Below are 17,567 nucleotides of genomic sequence, written 5' to 3' on the forward strand. Positions count from 1 at the left end.
AGGATCTTCTGTTGATGCACAGTGGAGGGATTCACCAGGAAAGCGGGTCTCTCAGAGTTAAGCATGAACTATACGAAAGCCCTTGAGCAGCGCAAAGCTGCTCAAGGTAGAGTCTGCTGGTAGAGTCTACACCTGCCCATCTCTCCTGCTCCCCTGGTTTAATGGGGATCAACAGAGACTTTCTAGGTCAGATCAGGCTCTAAGGACTGATTTCTTAACACAATGTGCCCTTCTGCCTTATTTCAGGGTGGTAAATATTTGCCCACAAATATAGAGCTACATGGTGAAAACTATGTCCACGAGTATGAAGAAAGCATCTTTGACTGACCCAGCAGGTAGGGCCTTTGATCCAGAGAGAACTGTACCCAAAAAGCTGCATTAGCAGTTGTTCTTTATAAAGGGTTTTGTTTGAAACAGCCAAGAAACCAAGGTGTGGGGAAGCTAAGTGCTAGGGTCTGAACGTCTGGGTCCCGCCTCAACAACCAATACATATGTTGAAATCCTAGCCCCTAGGGATTGGGGCCTTTGGCAGGTGATTAGGTCATTAGGGTGGAGTCTTAATCCCATTAATGGCTTATGAAAGAGATGGCACAGAGTTCCTCCGTGTGACAGGATATACAGCAAGGAGGCGCCATCACTGAACCAGGCTGGCGTCTTCATCTCAGAATTTCAGCCTCTGGAACTGTGAGACTCTTCTGAATTTCCCAGGGCTGCTGAAACAAATTATTACACACTTAGAGGTTTAAAACAGCACAGATTTATTCTCTTTGGTTCTGGAAGTCAGATGCCTGAAATCAAGGTGTTGGCAGGGCTGCAGTCCCCTGGAGGCTTCCGGGCACCATCTGTTTCCTTGATTTTTCTTGTTTCTAGAGACCACCTGCGTTCTTTGGCTCACTGCTACATCATTTCCACCTCTGGTTCCATAGCTACATCTCCTGTACCTGACGTTGACCTTTTGCCTTCATCGTGTAAGGACCCTTGAAGTCATATTGGGCCCCCTCAGATCATCAGGGATCATCTCCCCATCTCAAGGTCATTAGCTACACACTGGCAAAGTGTCTTTTACAATGTAAAGTAACCTGCTCACAGGTTCTGGGGATTGGACCTGTGGACATCTTTGCTGGGCCACTGTTCTGTGTACCATATGAACCATTTTAGGTTTCCCCCACCTTTTCCAAACATACTTCTGCCCCCACTCACCATCCCAAGTGCCTCTCAAAATGACCCTTGATGTCCTCCATGTTGCTGAAAGCAAAGGGTAGTTCTAATTGTCCTTCCTCCTGACCTCTTGGCAGTTTCTGACACGGTAGGCCAATCAGAATGGGGTACAGGAGGCAGCGGTGGAGGACCATAAGGAGCAGGCGCCCGTGGCCCTCCTGAGAGCCCTTCCTGCTGTCACTCAGCAGAGAGCCTGGTGTGGATGTGGCTGGCTGTGGAAGGAGCTGTTCCTGTCAGTCATCCACAGGCTCCATGCTGTCAAGATTCTCTTTCTTTGTTTAAAAGGATTTGTCAGGTAAATGCACCTAGCCAGGGTAACAGGTGGCCTTTCGGGCAAACCATAAACATTAAGCCAAAGTCACACCCCCAGGATTAATTTACTATTTGAGTCAGCTGCTCATCCAGCAGAATCCTGGTGAATGATGGGGTGATGGACAGGAACATTTTTAAATGACAAGTCTGAAGTGACCCAATTTTGGGGGTACCAGCCTGGGGACTTCAGGTTGGATGCCAAGCCAGCCTGGCAGCTGCAATAGGGTGACTGAGTTCCCTGGTGTGACTTATAACGGGGTGCTGAGATCCCACAGAGAAGCTAGAACTTTCATGAGGCATAGCCTTATCAGGGCCTGCCTGTGTGTCCCGGAGGACACTGACCCCGGCCCTGGGGCCACCGAGGGCCCTCTGCCTGGCCTCTCGATGCCTGGTGGGCTACACAGTGAGGGTAGTGATGTTCCAATAAGCCGGACTGAGACTCACATTCCTGATGCCTCATGTCAGTTTTGCTGCTCAAGCTAGACTTTACTTCTCTACATGAAGTTAGCTCAGAGTAGCTGATTTCTCGGCCATTCTATGACAGTTTTCAAGGGCAGGAAGGAAAAAAGTTGCAGAGAGAAACCTAAGGTCTGTCCTGAGTGTGCCAGTGAGCACTCCCAGCCTTCATCTGCAGATTGGCAAGTTCAGCCACTACAGCGGACCATCTCATTCCCTTTTATTGTGACTTTTAGGGAGGCCTGGGGGCTGGACTGGGTGCCTTTTGCAGAGAATTGTGGTTCTGAGAAGATACCTAAACAGGAATAGCTCAAGCCTGGGCCCTTCTGTGTTGGGGAACTCAGGAGCTCTGAAACCTTCCTCAACCCCCCCTCCTCCCCTCACAGGCCCAGCACTGCCAAACCCGTCTCCCACATGCCTCACCGGGAAGTCCCTGGCTCCCCTCCCAGCCACCTTGCGACTGACCTCCTGAGGTGTGAGAAGGCGGAAAGGCATCTATCTGTATTTTGGATCAACCTTCCTTCCTCTTTTCTGAGAAACAGTCCAGGCCGCCCATGCCTGCCAGTCCGTTGCAGAGCTTCTCAGAGCCCCAAGCCCCACACAGCCAGTCCCCCCAACCTGAGAAGTAGCCCGGGAGGCTGGGAGTGGGAGCCTGTATCAGTTTATCAGGGCTGCTTTAACAAGGGACCCTCAACTTGGGTGGCTAAAAACAACAGAAACTCATTCTGTCGCAGCTCTGGGGCCAGAGGTCTGGAATCCAGGTTCCCTAGGGCCGAGCTCTCTCTGAAGGTTCTAGGGAAGGACACGTCCTTGCCTCTTCCAGCTTCTGGGGGCTGCCGGCAATCCTTGGTGCTCCTTGGCCTGTAGGGGGCCTCACTCCATCCCCTACATGGCTGTCTTCCCTCTGTCTCTCCTCAGAGGCACACCAGTCATACAGGATTCAGGGCCACCCTACTCCAGTGTGACCACATCCTAACTGATGACATCTACAACCACCCTGTTTCCAAATGAGGTCACATTCTGAAGTTCCTGGTGAACACAGATTTTGGGGAGACCCCATTTGACCCATAACAGAGCCCACCATCTGCTATTTCCACTCCATTCAGAGCAGATGCACACCCCTTGTGGGGTGCCCAACCCTGCTTTCCTCTCCAGGGCTAAGGCAGGCCCAGGAGTTGTTTTCTAAAATAAAAGAGCATCTCCTCACTCCAGGAAGGCCTGGCCTAGCTAGTGGGAGATGAGAGAACCTGAGTGTCCCTCAGGACAGACATCTACAGGCCCGAGGGACACCCACTTGGAATTTTTTCCTACTTATAGAGATGCTTCAGGACTTCCTGGCTCCTGGCCAATCCCTGAGTGCTTCCTGAAGGGAAAGAGCATTTGGAGCCTCCCAACAGGCCATCCCAGACAGGAAAACTGGCATCTGCTCCTTCAGCCCCAGCTCCAGGCCTGGTATGGGGTCTCCTCCAGAGGAGCTGTTCTAGAAGCTTCGGCCCCCATCTTCCTGATTGACCAGCCCCTCTCCCAGGGGAGCTGAGGTCCTCCTGCTCCGAAACCTGTGAAGGAGTGGTGAGTTCCTTGGCCTCTTGTAATCTGGCTGAATATTTTCCAGGTTACCTAACCAAACTCCTGCAAAACCACACCGCCTATGCCTGTGATGGGGACCATTTGAATCTACAGTGCCCTCGGCATTCTACGATAAGTGTCCAGTCAGCATTTTATGGGCAAGATTACCAAACGTGTAATGCCCAGGAGCCTGCCTCCCAGAGGGAAGACAGCTTAACCTGTGTGGCACCCACCACATTGCAGGTACTGCCTTTCGTGGATGTTTTGAGATGATAAAATGGTTCTCTCTCTCTCTCTCTCTCTCTCTCTCTCTTTCTGTCTGTATATATATTTCTGATTATATAGTTCACTTAAAGCAAAATCACAAATTATCCACAAAAATTTTTGTGATCCACAAAAATCACAATTTATGCAAATCGCTATTGTTTGCTTCTCAAAAGGGTTCTTTAGCGTACAAGTCTAAATGGAATCTCTACTTACCTGACAGCTCCCTTAATACACTTGCAGTATGCATTTACTCACAGGCAGGCTCCTCTCTGTAGTAAAGTACAGTCACGTTGTGCTTCATCCTCCAGGCCCACATCCCCCATCAATATCCAAATAGAGAGGGGAAGACTGGCTTCTTTAGTGGAAGGATTGCTGTGTAGACAGCTGAGGTCTGACCAACTTCTTAGAGAATGCTTGCAACGGAGGGAAATATCAATAATTATCTTTTTTTTCCTTTATGGTTTGCTTCTCTGGTTGTATGTAACCAAGCTGCTCTCACTCGAAGCCACTTTGGGTATCCTCTGTTGATTTGTCCTGCTATTGGATAATACCCGGAACTGGGGGCAGGGTGGCTGAGTCATTCTTTTTTTGGTTGGCATTAGGGAAAGATTTGGTATAGGAGGAGGTCAAAACTAACAAATCAATGATGATTTTAGTTTTGCTAAGACTTAGTTTTTACTCATGGCTTTCAACTTGTCTGAGCAACTGCTGCTCCACTGTCCCAGATGCTCAACACGTGTAACTAATTTGCCAAGATACAGAGTCACTTGAACTCGGGTTTTTGTAATGCCTCCAAAGTCACATATAAATCCGTTGAAGTCAGGGTGGTTGGAGCAGGTACAAATTACACACCAGTTTGATTTTGTCAGCCACAGGAAATGTGGGTAAAGGTAAATCACCAGGAAGACTAAGGAGAAATGGAATTAGCTTTAATGCTGTGTAGCACTGCCTAAGACCCAGAGAGGAGAAGCGAAGATAGTATGATGCAAGGATTTTTGGATTTTTCATGCCATGTTTTGCTTCCATTCCAAGCATAGTAGTACTGGGTAGTCCTGTGACTGGCAAAGACACCAACTGAGTAGCCAAAAGAATGTTTGAATGAATCCCCTGAGCATGGTTTCTGTGCCCTAAGGAGAGACTTTGCTTCCAGAGGAGGCAAGCAGTTACTTTCTGTAGGTGCCCAGCCCTACACTCATCTTGTCGCCTTGGTGCCACTCAGGAGCCATGTCCCTGCTGGCCTTGCCTCATTCCACAGCTCAGCTGCCCTGCCCACCATCCCTGGGACCCAGACTGTCTGCTGCCTGTCTAGGGCATAAATACATGTTGGTCAGTGCCACCAGTGGGGAAGTGCCCACTTTGTGAAAGTCTGCATCCCCGGCACCCAGGAGCTCCAAAGCATGTATACCACCCTCCCCTCCAACATGGGTGCCTGCCTCTGCCAGGCAGCCCAAGGGAAGAGGACATTCCTGTTACCAGGCAGACAAGCTAGCATTTGACAATAAAATTGTGATGTTATTCAGAGGCTTTATTTGCCAGAAGCATCCCTGTGCATTGCTCTTTCGTACAGAGATCAAAAGATCCTTTGCTTTGGGTCTTTTAAACTGCACCTGGAGCTGAGACAAGGTGCTTCCTCCAAAGGAGGATGCTTAATGTAGGAGAGAAAAGGTTGATGTCTGCAGAGGAGCACCTCAGCCGATCTTGTCCGGGACTAAGTGGCAACAGGAAGTCCCCCTCTCTGCATTTTGCAGCTCTAACACAGTTTGGAAACAGCTCTGCCTTGAGTCCCACCCTGTGGCTTCACTGCGTGGAGTAGTCTGAGGGCTGTCATTTTGTGATGACCCTTGGCCATGAGAATGTGCACCATCACCTGGGGGTTCTCTTGGTTTCCCTGGGCCTTTCCCTGATTACATACACATCTATCTGCTGGGTCCCCAGGTGATGGGTGATACCTGTAGGGCCAGCATCCTTCAGGGAGATAAGCATGTGAGAATATGGGACTCAGAGAAGCTCATGAAACTGCACTAAATTCAGTCCATCAGTAACAAGTAAACTCTTGGGACACTTTTACTGTACTTGGTGTCCTTTTAACCGAAACTGAGGACGGGACCTCTGTGTGTGATGGGCAGGGCCCGCTGGTTTGGGTCCTGGAGGAGCAGCAGCGAGGGGCGGCCTTCCTGTAACCCGCGGAGGGCACTCCCTCAGCTCCCAAGAGCAGATTGAGTCACAGAGGAGTGAGCTGCCTGGAAAGGATCAGGAGGGAGGGAGATTTAGGGACGGCTTTTAAGCCCAGTGTTTGACGGAAAACGAGTATTCTGCTAAGGACTATGCTGCTCAGGGGAGAAGTGGGCCCTGGGCCCTGTGGTCAGCAAGGCAGGGAATCAGCTTCTGAGGGTTCATTTGTTGGCCTGGGTTCAGGTTTAGGTCTCCCGGCCTCCCCCAGATGCTGAGCTCTCCTGTGGCCTGTGTCGGGCAGCTTCTAAGGATGAGGAGCTGTGACTGGGATTCAGCCTTAAAACCCGGGGCTTCCCCGGAAGGAGACCTCCAAACCCCTTCGGGTCCACCCCTGAGATGCTCTGCTCTTGCTCCTGGGCCCTGAGCCTCTGAAATGCAGCAGTTTTGCCAAAACCATCAGCAGTGGTGCCAGGTGAGGCAAGCTGGAGGCTGGTTTCCAGGGGGCCTGGCACTGCTGGAGCTGGTGTCTTCCTCTGGGAAGGACAGGGAGACTGGGGGCCAACCCAGTCGCCCTCATGCATGTGCTCCCGTCGCAGATGTGGCTCTTGGCATCACTGGGCTCTCTGTGGGAACCCCCTTCCTCCTCAGAGCCCAGCATGGCCCCAGTGTGGGTGTCGCAGATCCTGTGTGTGGTGTTCAAGCCTGTCCCTTTTCTACCCCCTCGTTTTAGAAGGTGCTGGACGAATGCCAGAACCAGCGGGCCTGCCACCTCCTGGTCAATAGCCGTGTTTTTGGACCTGACCTTTGCCCAGGAAGCAGTAAATACCTCCTGGTCTCCTTTAAATGCCAACCTAGTAAGTAACTTCCGAGGGGGACAGTGTGTTTGGGGTGTGGGGCTCTCTGTCTCATTCACACTCCTGATGGAAGCTCTCTGCCCGTAGGCATTCGTCCATCGTTGAAACTCTTGTTAATAGAAATATCAGGGTCTGTTTTGCATGTTTCTCTTTTTTTAGTTTGTCTATGCATGCGTGCGTGTGTGTGTGTGCACCCACATATCCACACACATTCTTACAAACCCCCAAATTTAAAAACTCCTACCTTGTATGAAGAACTCAGTTGTGCCGACACTGAAGATGTCAGGGGTGGCAAGAGGCAGCAATCCCTTCTCCTCCGTGCTTCTCTGAGGAAGTCTTGTTGTGAGACTTAGCTGGAGTGTGGCGTGTTCCTCCCAGAGGCCAGTTGCCACCTGAGCCGTGGTTTCTGAACTGGCTTCTTCCAGCCATCTGAGCGGGGCCCTCCACCAGCGCCTATTCCTGAGAGGAACGAAGCAGGCAGAAGCCTGGCTGGAGTGGCCTCCTTATTCTGGTTCTTGCACTGTTCTCTGTTGGCTTTCGCCATTTCTAAAGCACATCGGCTTCATGCTTTAACCCATCACAGGTGCCAAATAACTGCTCTTCAGCAAGTAGGCCATACTTTCTGGCACAGCAGGGCTGCTGAAGAGAAGCCATAGGTAAAAGCAGCAATAGAGGGTCCTGTTCATCCTCAAAAAACATGTTGAAAGAAAGCAGTGTTATAGCAGCAACATTTAACCAAAACGTTAAAATTTTGCACAGCTGAATCAACACAGTTATCTGTTTTTTGCATTTTGTTCTCTGTTGGTTTTTGCCTCTGGAGCCTAGCATCCCCCAAAACACTGGGGGGATAGCCCAGTTGCTGAAAGTGGGCCACACGTGTAACCATCTCAAGTGCACATCTGTGGAGAAAGCTCTGGATCCTTCTGGCAAATACTCAGGCATTTGTCAAAAATACCTTTCCTTGCTAGGGCCCAGCTACCTCAGAACGGCCCCTATGGCTCTGCCCCCATACTGTGCATTCAAACACACATTCACACTCACACACACTCATTCACACAAGTGTACATACTCACAACACACACACATACAATCACACCTACATCCTGTTCTACACAAACACATTGTCACACACATACACACACACTCACATGTGCACACAATCACAAACACCCACAAGCAGGCCTGAGCTTTGCAGAACAGCCTACCCTCTCCAGGGATTCTCATCAACTCCAGGCTCACTCACCAGACTAACTCACTTCCAGATCTCTGTTCCTCCCTGGGCTGAATCTGGAAATGACCACGCCCTCAGCAACACCCATAGCTTTACCTTCTTTTTCTTTTCTACCCTCCTGGCCTGGTGAAAGGGTAACCCTTTTTGAAGCAGCCCTTGTTCACAGTGCTGACAGCCAGAGACATTTGGTGGTGGATATGTGCCCATTTATTGTGCTGTTCTCTCATATCTTCTGTATGTTGGAAATGTTTCAAAATAAAGAGTTGAAAAGAACCAGCCTCTAAAAGAAGCACAAAGGCCCTCATGAGACTGGCAGAACCTTGGACAAATCAGTGCTGGGCCACTTGTGGTTAGTTCTGTTCACTAATCTCATTGCAGCAAACACCTACCAAGCACCTACTGTGTTGGGCCAGGTGTGGGATATGAAGAGACACACGCCTGGAAGAAGCTTCCTGGCTGGCAGTTCCTTTATCCTGAGAATATTTACTGAGATCTTCGCATACCTGGTTCTTTCCCATCCTTTAGTTTCTCCAGAAAGACCATATCTGTCCAAAAAATGTCTAAGAAAGACCCCTGCACCCTTGGTACAGTGCAAATAGCTCCAAGGAGGAAGTGACTTTGGTTAGGGACTCAGGGAAGGCTTTCCTGGCAAGTAGTGATGGAGCTGAGAGGGCAGGGGTGGCGGCTGGGTGCAGGAAGAGCACACCACACCGAGCCTGGGGCCAGAGGGCTCAGGGGCTGGAGGGAGCAGGAAGGAACACCAGCCAGAGAGCTGGAGCAGGGCCCTGGTGAGCAAGGCAGGAGGTGGACCCTCTGTGGGGCAGCATTTAAGCAGGGAGGGGGCTCGGTTGGGGCTGGAGAGCCCTTCTGGCTGCCCTGAATGTAACAGATCAGAGGGGCAGAGCTCTTGTGTCTTAGTCTGTTTGAGCTGCTTTAACAAAAGGCCATCAGCAAGGTGGATAACAACCAACACAAATATTTCTCACACTTCTGGAGGCTGGGAAGGCCAAGATCAAAGTGCTGGCAGATTTGGTGTCTGCTGAGAGCCTGGTCCTCTGCTCTCTCACTATTACCACACTTGGCAGAAGGAGGCACCGAGGAGCCTCTCCTGGGTCCCTTTGAGAAGGTCACTAGTCCCATCATGAGGGCTCCACCCTCATTTCCTAAGCATCTAAAGGCCCCACCTGCTAACACCATCATGCTGGGCATATGGATTTTAGGGGACACAGATATTTAGACAGAGCACCTCATGTAACGTGGGCATCAGTCACCAGAGGTCTGCGGTTGGGAGGTGGCTCCTACTGCTGCCGTGAGATGGAAGTGGAAGTGAGGGTGGTCCCCGCACCACCCCTGCCCTGCCTGCTCTCCTGCAGCTCTCCCCCTGAGCATCCTCTCGCCTCTTGTCTCAGTTCCAGCCCTTGTGTGATGCTGATCGTCCCAAGGCTCCACTGTCGCACCCAGGGTGTGGGGAGCAGCTCTCATTGCGAGAGCCGGTTGTGTGCATCTCTTCCCAGCTCTGCGGGTGTGCAGCAAAATCTGCCAGGATGGGAGTATTTACACTGCAGAAATTAACAAATGCTTCAGATCAGGGCTTGTTTGTGTGTTTGTGTTTTGGAAAGCTACTGCGCCAGCAAACCTCACTAGAACCATCTTTCCCAAGTGTGCACCATGCTCTCTCACCTCCCTAAATCTCATCTCTTCAGGGAATTTTGGTTTCAGCGAGGCTTTGGATTTGGGCAATTCTGGGTTTATATCCCGACCTGCTGTGCAGTGCTGTGTGACCTTGAGCACGCACGGAAACTTTCAGTGTGGCTTCGGCTATAAAATGAAGATAATGCAGTTCTGCACAGGGCCGTTGTGTGGACTGTAAAATCACAGTGCTGTGTGTAAAATGCTTAGCATAGGACTTGTCATGGAGTTGAGTTCAGCAACTGGTAGCTATTACTCCAATAAGCAGATTAAAGGAATTCTTGCTAAAGATCTGAGTGACTGAAAGGCAGCGATGTACCAGTGGGTGGGCAGGGGTCTGGAGTGTGGTCTTCTCTGGTGCAGGCAATAGCAGGTGCACTGTCTATAGGGAATTTAAAATACAATACAAGTGACTAAATCTCTGTCTGCATGTTAATGTCACTATGTACTGGTGATTGTAAGTAACTGTCAGTCATAACGTATTTGCCTCATGGCAGATCACTCCCCTTGCCCACCTTTGAAAGGCCCCTGCTGGCATGCAGATGTGTATTTGTATTATTAAGGAGGAGGGAATGACCCACATTACCCTCTACTTGGTAGAGTTAGGAAGGAGACTTTGTGATTGTCCTTTAAGCAGAGTTGTGCTTCTCCTTCCTGTCCCTTCTAAGCCCATGCAGCTGTTGGCTTCCAGATCTGGAAGTCTGACCATACCTTCTCTAACATGAAACCATCAAGCACTCTAACAAATTGAGCAGCTCTAAAACAAATTCTAGCTCTCTAAGAAAAGTAGTAATTATGTTGCATTCCCCTTGTTTTTAGGACTCAGAAATATCTGTTTCGGCAACAGTGAACTAGCACACTCCCAAGGAACCAAGTGACTCAACATCATACAGCAATAGCCCCTGAACGCGTAACATGACACTCACAGGCCCCTCCACCCCAGGAGATGATTTGCCCATAATCTGGAGACAGAATCCCTGGAGGTCTTACGTGCAAGGTGTTGTGTTTCTCCGGGTGAACTTGGCTGGCGTCAAGGCTACATTTAATGAATGGGCTCTAATACAGCTGAGAGATGGTGGCTAGTAAACGCACTTCATGACATGCCTTAAAAAAGCTCTTCTCATTAAAAATTCTGACAAACAAAAAAGAAAGAAATCATTCCTGTTTAGAAAAGTTTCCAGTTTGCTGGGATAAGGCTTGGTATTCATCCTGCCTGCTCCCACTCACCTTCTTTTTTGGCAAGCTCTGCCCCTTGCAGGCATTCTTAACATTTTTGGGTATTCTAGCTGGAAAGGTTCTTGAGCTTTTTTGGTGTGTCTGCCTAGGTCTTCTGTTCTGCATCAAAGACCAGTGTTCACTCCGGGCCTTTGAAGTCAGGCAAAATTTCGGTGTTGGTTGGATTTAGCATTTACTCATAAAAGCACTGAAAAACTCATACCAGTTGCCAGTAGGACTCACCAAAAAAAAAAAAAAATCAAATCTTCCAGTATCAGGGTCAGACTCAGTGTTCTTTTTATTTAGAAAAAGAAAACAAAACTTTTCTTGGCTCTAAATTTAACCTGTTTTATTAAGATTCTAGTTAGTGGGTGAAGGGCATTCTAAACGTTCACCTAGTCGCCTTTTAGATTTTCCCTTCTCCCATGGTCCCTCCTGTATTTTCAAGTACTAGAGACACTGGGGATTCTGGGAGCATCTGGAGCCTGGTTTCTGCTCTGGGCCCTTCGTTAGTTGTGAGTGTTCTCATCATCACATACTGAAGAATGGTGCCAAGATTTTCCAGCACCAGAGTAACAGTAATCTTGATAGCCTAAAAAGTTTTCCTTTCTATAATCTAAAAGTTTGGCCTCGCTGCTGCTTCTCAGGTTTGGATAGAAAGGCCTGGGAATTTGCAAGTTACAGAAAGGTGGAATTGATATCTGAAATTTGTTTTCTTTCATATTTTAAATTTGGGGTTTAGGCATCATCAATCCCAGGATATGAGGGTCCCACTGGCCACTGTTACCTTAACATTATAGCTTCTGCTCTCCTGCAGGTTTCAGGTGGGAGCTTCTATATCAGTTTTCTTGCAAAGCAGAGTAAGGCACACATTTCACATTCTGGCCCAACATAATGCACACACAACTGAAAAGTTCTTTAAGAATTATAAAATAGTGTTTATCCTTTTCTCATGTGATGCATTTTGATGTTTCCTAAACTATTCTTTGTGTTTTTTTAATTGTTGGTCACAAATCATAGTTGACCTCATGACTCATCAATGGGCCTCACACTGCAATTCGAAAACTTTCATTTGAGGGGTATCAGGTACCTGGGATTCGCCTGCACCCCCGATCCAGGAAAGAAAAGTGGAACAAAAATATAAGTGGATAAGAGAAATAAAAGCCAGTACGGGGTGGGGGTGGGCTTGGTAATGGTGGCACCGGGGCTAGTTTACCTTCCCCTGAACAGCCGCTTCCCCCCTGTCCCAGGCAGCACTTGGCAACTTGAGCAGCTCCGATAACTTAGCTCTTGGTGTCTCCTTTGGTTGGAAGGTGTGCCTGTTGCCTATGTAGCTGCCATTTCAAAGTAGAAAAAACTAGGACAGAGGTAATCAGTGGGGCTAGCACGTTCTTCATGACTTTTCCGTACAAAATGTTGGGGCAGGGGCGGGGGAGGGAGGGAACCACACATCCAAATCAATGACCATGGTCCCCTTTATGTTTTGCTTTACTTTGCTTTTGCAAAGTTTGAGAGAAGAGACGGGCCAGGAAAAGATATTTATAACGCCTTAACGACAAAAGTTAGCATCCAGAATACATGAATCACTTCTACAATTTCTAAAAAATCCAAAATACAACATGCCAAGTGTATGAAGCAGTGGCTCTCAGAAGGGCTGTTTTGAGTCTTCAATTAATTAATGCATTTAAAGATCTTAGAGCAGGACCTAGGTCAGCGGGAGTGCTCAATAAATATTAGCTATTGTTATTTTAAAAGTATATTTCCTGAGGGATGATTTATACAGCATAAAATTCCCACTCATGAGTGGACAAGTCAGCGCTGAGTTGAGCAACTGTCACCCAGCCCAGCTAGAGAACATTTCCATCGTCTCAAACAGTGTCGTCGTGTCTGTCTGCGCTTGCCACTCCTTATTCCCACCCCTCAGCCTCAGGGAGCCGCTAACCTGCATTCCAGCTATAGGTTTGCCTTTCCTGGATACCCACATACACAGACTCCTACGAAACCTGGTCTTTTGTTAGCTCATTACTTTTAAAAATAAAATCGTTATTAAACGTTTTTATGATGTGAATGGTTTTTCAATGTACTCTTTAAAAACAAACCAATAAACCATACTTTCTTCAACGGTGTGTTTATAATGTCAACTCTGCATGACACTGCAAAGGGAAATTTTACTATGGTCCGTGGATTAAACAAACAAATGCATTTTTCCTAAATTCTCTGCAAGTGAACTGTGACCCAGTACAGGTCGTCCTCACCCAGGAGGCAACGTCAGCCTGCGGGTCCACTGTTCCTGGGCTGCAGGACTTGGGACCGGCTCTTCCTAGTCCTTACAGGGGGACTCTTCACAGGCACCATGCCTTATTTTCCCCTTTCCTAACAGAGGAATTAATTTGCTTTTATGCCATCTCTCTTCTAAATACGTAAGCGGAGCGCTAGAACCTAAGGAAGTCAGGTGGTGAGGTTTAACCAGGCTCTCTCCAAGGGTTCATCTTCTATCAGGTGATCCCTAGCCTTTACCTGTGTGCATCCCAAGGCAACATTTAAAAAAGGCTCCTTTCAATTAAGGAATGTGTGACCTCAAGTGGGGAAAGAGCAAAACTTCCTTTAAGGCCAGGCCCTTCCCAGGACCTACCCCAACTTTCTCTACCTGGCATCTCCCCTCCCTTCGCACCTTGTTGATTATCAATCCTGGATCTTTGCATTGCCAGCAGGTTGCCCCCCACTCTCTTTCTGCAGAAGCTTTGCTTCTCAGGGTCAGAGGCCCAAGGGCAGGCAGGGCTCTCCCCAGGGCCCCTTCTCAGCGTGCAGCTTAGGAAGATGAGTGGCTTGGAATGGGCAGTGCTCACCAAAGGGAAGCTGATGGTGCCGCCAACTTTTGTTTCTGCTTCAGATGAATTAAAAAACAAAACCGTGTGTGAAGACCAAGAGCTGAAACTGCACTGCCATGAATCCAAGTTTCTCAACATCTACTCGGCGACCTATGGTAGGAGGACAGAGGACAGGGATGTTTGCTCCTCGGAAGCAGAGCGGCTCCCCCCCTTTGGTACGTGTTTTTATGTGGCCATCGTTAGCGTGCTGTCTGAGTGCATTAAGGGCCCTGGATCCCCAAGGAAGGAACGCACACAGTGGCCAGTCCCTGGATTAGAGGGGAAGTAGAGGGCAGGAGGAACCACTCACCATAGTCCCATCTTCTGCTCCACATTCCCAAGTCTTATCTGTTGTTCAGTCATTCTGCACTGAGTAGTTATTATGCAGGGCCTTGTTTCTAGGCATGCAGGAGTCATTAGTGACCAACATAGGGTCTACATGAAACTGACCTTCCAGCAGTGGAAGAGGTAACAAGAAAACAGTTAATGAAAGAGCTAATATGTCGTGTTCCAGGTGTGCATACATGCTAAGGGGAAAAGCATTTTAGGGGCAGGGAGACAGGGAAAGCTGGGGTGTGCTGCAGTTTTTCAGAGAGATGGGCATGTTGAGTACAGTCTTGAAGGAGGCAGGGGGTGAACCTGAAGATACCTGGGTTAGGTGTCTGGGTGGAGAGAAAAGCCAGGGCAGGGCTCTGAACCTGGGCCATAACCAGTTGTTTAGTATCAAAGAGAGCTCAGTGAGTCTTTCATAGAAGTCTACAGTTTGGAGCTGAGAGATGATGTCTATGATATGGGCCTGAAAGGACCATCCATCCATCACCCTATATTATTACTAGGCAGGGCTCTCCAGAGAAACGGAACCAATAGGAGCTATATATACATATGGAAAGAGAGCTTGATTTTAAGGAATTGGTTCCTACAACTGTGGAGGCTGGCAAGTCTGAAATTTGCAAGGCAGGCTGGCAATCTGGAAACTCAGGTGAGAGTTAATATTCATCTTGAGTCTGAATTCCACAAGAGAGCAGTCTGGAAAGTATTCTATGTTGCAGCCTGGAGGAAAATTGTGGCCTTCAACTGATTACTCGAGGCCCACCCACATTGTGAGGGCAATCTGCTTTACTTGAAGTCTACTGATTTAAATGTTAGTCATATCTTAAAAATACCTTCACAACAACATTTAGGCAGGCATTTGAACAAACAACTGGGCACCATTCCCTAGCCAAACTGACACATACAATGTACCATCACACATCCCATCTGTGGTGGTGAACTAGCCTGATCTCTGCCCACGTGACCAGAGAGAACAGGTCCTGCTGGGAAACAGCCCAAGAAGTTGCATTTTATTCATCAAAATCTACAGTGAGCTCCTTAATGTGGCCAGTGCTACAGTTATTCATGGAACACATGTGAAGTTACACATGAATTTTAAAAAGAAATCCATATACAATCAGTATCTTGAATCTGGAAAAATAGACACACAAACTGGCCGAACTGCCCAAGTGAGGCCTCAGGCCAGACTAAAGAGAAAACCAAAAACAGTTCCCAAGGAGCATGTGCCACTGAGGCCCCTCACCCAGTTGTCTGGAAGGGAAGGCCTCTGTATCGAGAATAGTGGGCAGCCCCGGTGGACTAGAAAGGCAGGCAGAAGTGGGCATTTAGTTGCTCTTAATTACATCAGGGCAGAGGGCTCCATATTAGCAGGCTCAGCTGTCAAATGGGACAGTGGCACTTGTAGGGCTGCCCTCCCATTGTCTATTATTGGCACCATCCTCTGCCCCGTGCCCCAGTGAGTGACCTCTAACTTCCTGAGACTCTGTTCTCCCTCTCCTCTGATACTCGCATGTGTTTAGAATGTCTCCGGCCCCTCCTCCCTTATTCCTGCTTCTGCTTAGGTCAAGAGACTATCGTCTGGTCATTGCAGGAGTCTTCCTGTTCCCAGGCTTGCCTTTCTCCCCAGGAGGCTGCAGGCACTCTTCTAGAAGGCCAGTCTTGTCACTGCCCTTCTGAACATCCTGCAGGGGCTCCCATGTCATCTGGTCTCTTTGGCTGGACAAGGCATCCTTGGTGATCTGATCCATTTCTACAAAAAGGGACTCCACTTTTTAATAATGAGGCAGGGCACCCCATTCCTCAGGCTTACTAAGTCTAACTTCGCCACATGTGATTTGGGAGGCAGCAGTAAGTAACACCTATTCCAACTGCTCTTTTGAGCTGCGGAAGTTGGTCAGCTAAGTAGGTAGATCTGTACGTAAGCTGAATAGTTTACATTCGGTAGGTCACTCCCTTGGGTTCCTGGGAAGCTGGATGAGAGCGAGTTTAAAGGGAAAAGTAATGAGCCAAAGAAAATGTTAGCAGACGCCATGGCTAAGAGACAGGTTTCCATAGAGAGTTGGAGGAATCCTCGGGTCAGCCAGCTGTTCCAATGCCACAAATAATCCTGTGGCAGCGGGAAAAGTCTGTGAATGGAAGGCTGTGCTCCTTGCTTAGCAGTTTAGTTGTAAAAGCTGGAGCCCTGGCAACATCACACAGCAGAAACATCCTGAGTGCTCTCCCCCTGCCCTCCTGCCACACACAGTCAAGGGCTCCTGTCCGTTGCCCCTTGACTACGCGTGAGGCTGAGGATCAGGCTCTCAGCTGCAGTCCTGAACCACTCTGCAAATGCCTGTGGCCCCCTGGCTTTGTGCTCTGCGGTGGTGGGGCTTAGAGGGAACATCAAAGCTCCCTTGAGAGTGCCCCTTCTTCTGCCCCAGCCTCATGTGGAAGCCTGCACTCTGCTCACCTCTGGGTGAGTGCTGAGGACCTCTGATCCTCTGACCTCTGGAGTCATCCACTCATTCATACCCTGGGGCCTTTGCACAGGCTCTTCCTTTGGCCTGGAAGGTTTTCACCCCCCATCTCCCTGTGGCCAGCTCTGTCTAGTCATTTGGGCATCAATGATATCAGATGTCACCTCAGTGAGGTTTCCTAGGCTCCCTGCCAGCATGCACCTTGTCCCTGCAGTCCCCTTTGAATTGTCTGCTGTTTCATTGTCTTCATAACATGGAAATAGTCATTTATGTGCACATGGTCTGCCACCCCAGGAGAGGGTAGATGCTGCAGAGATGGTGTCTGTCCTTCCCTGTGGAATTCCCAGCAGTGCAGCAGCGCCTGGCACAGAGTAGGTGGCCAGGTGAGCTTTGGCACAGAGTAGGTGGCCATGTGAGCCTTGGCATGCATGGACGAATCAGAGGCTCCACTAACTGAGGCCCCCACACTGGGCTCCTGCAGGCAGATGGTTGCCGGCCCAGAGAAATGTGGGCCTGGTGTTGTCACAGCTTCCAACTTCTTATGAGATGCTGGAAATCTGGATTTTTTAAAAATGCAAATGTTCCAACTTTGAAAACACTGCGCAAGCCAAATAAAACATGCCTACAGGCCACATCCGGTCCATAGGCTGCCAGTGTGTGATCCCTGCTCTTGGTTCCCAGTTGTTACTGTAGCTCAGCCCCATTGCTTTGAAGAAGGAAAAAAAGCAATTTATTCTTAACCCTAGGACCTGGCATGAGCTTGGTAGGATGATTGCCTAAGGGCGAGTGGTTGGGTCTCACCGAGGACCCCTGACAGGTGATGTGCGTACTTTTCCTCATGCACATGAGCTGAAGTCTTCTGCCAGCCCACATGCTTCAGTCTGGTGCCCCACTGGAAGCACAAGTGGCAAAGACCAGCTGGGCCTCAGTGAAG

General features: G+C 49.0%; 1 protein-coding gene across 7 annotated transcripts in view; it reads left to right on the forward strand.

Annotated features, from left to right (window-relative positions):
- The window catches only part of EVA1C (eva-1 homolog C), a 75,069-nt gene that overhangs the window by 26,428 nt on the left and 31,074 nt on the right, over positions 1-17,567 (forward strand). For 2 of the 7 annotated variants that reach the window (XM_037014757.2, XM_017641917.3), the window contains exons 2-4: positions 3,599-3,795; positions 6,722-6,845; positions 13,871-14,023. In XM_037014757.2, coding sequence (XP_036870652.1) covers positions 3,599-3,795; positions 6,722-6,845; positions 13,871-14,023 — 474 coding nt within the window. The remainder of the gene's footprint in view (positions 1-3,598; positions 3,796-6,721; positions 6,846-13,870; positions 14,024-17,567) is intronic. The other 5 variants (XM_073231416.1, XM_017641918.3, XM_017641919.3 and 2 more) reach the window with 5 other exon arrangements.

This window comes from Manis javanica, chromosome 3, assembly GCF_040802235.1.
Source record: "Manis javanica isolate MJ-LG chromosome 3, MJ_LKY, whole genome shotgun sequence".
Taxonomy (NCBI): Eukaryota; Metazoa; Chordata; class Mammalia; order Pholidota; family Manidae; genus Manis; species Manis javanica.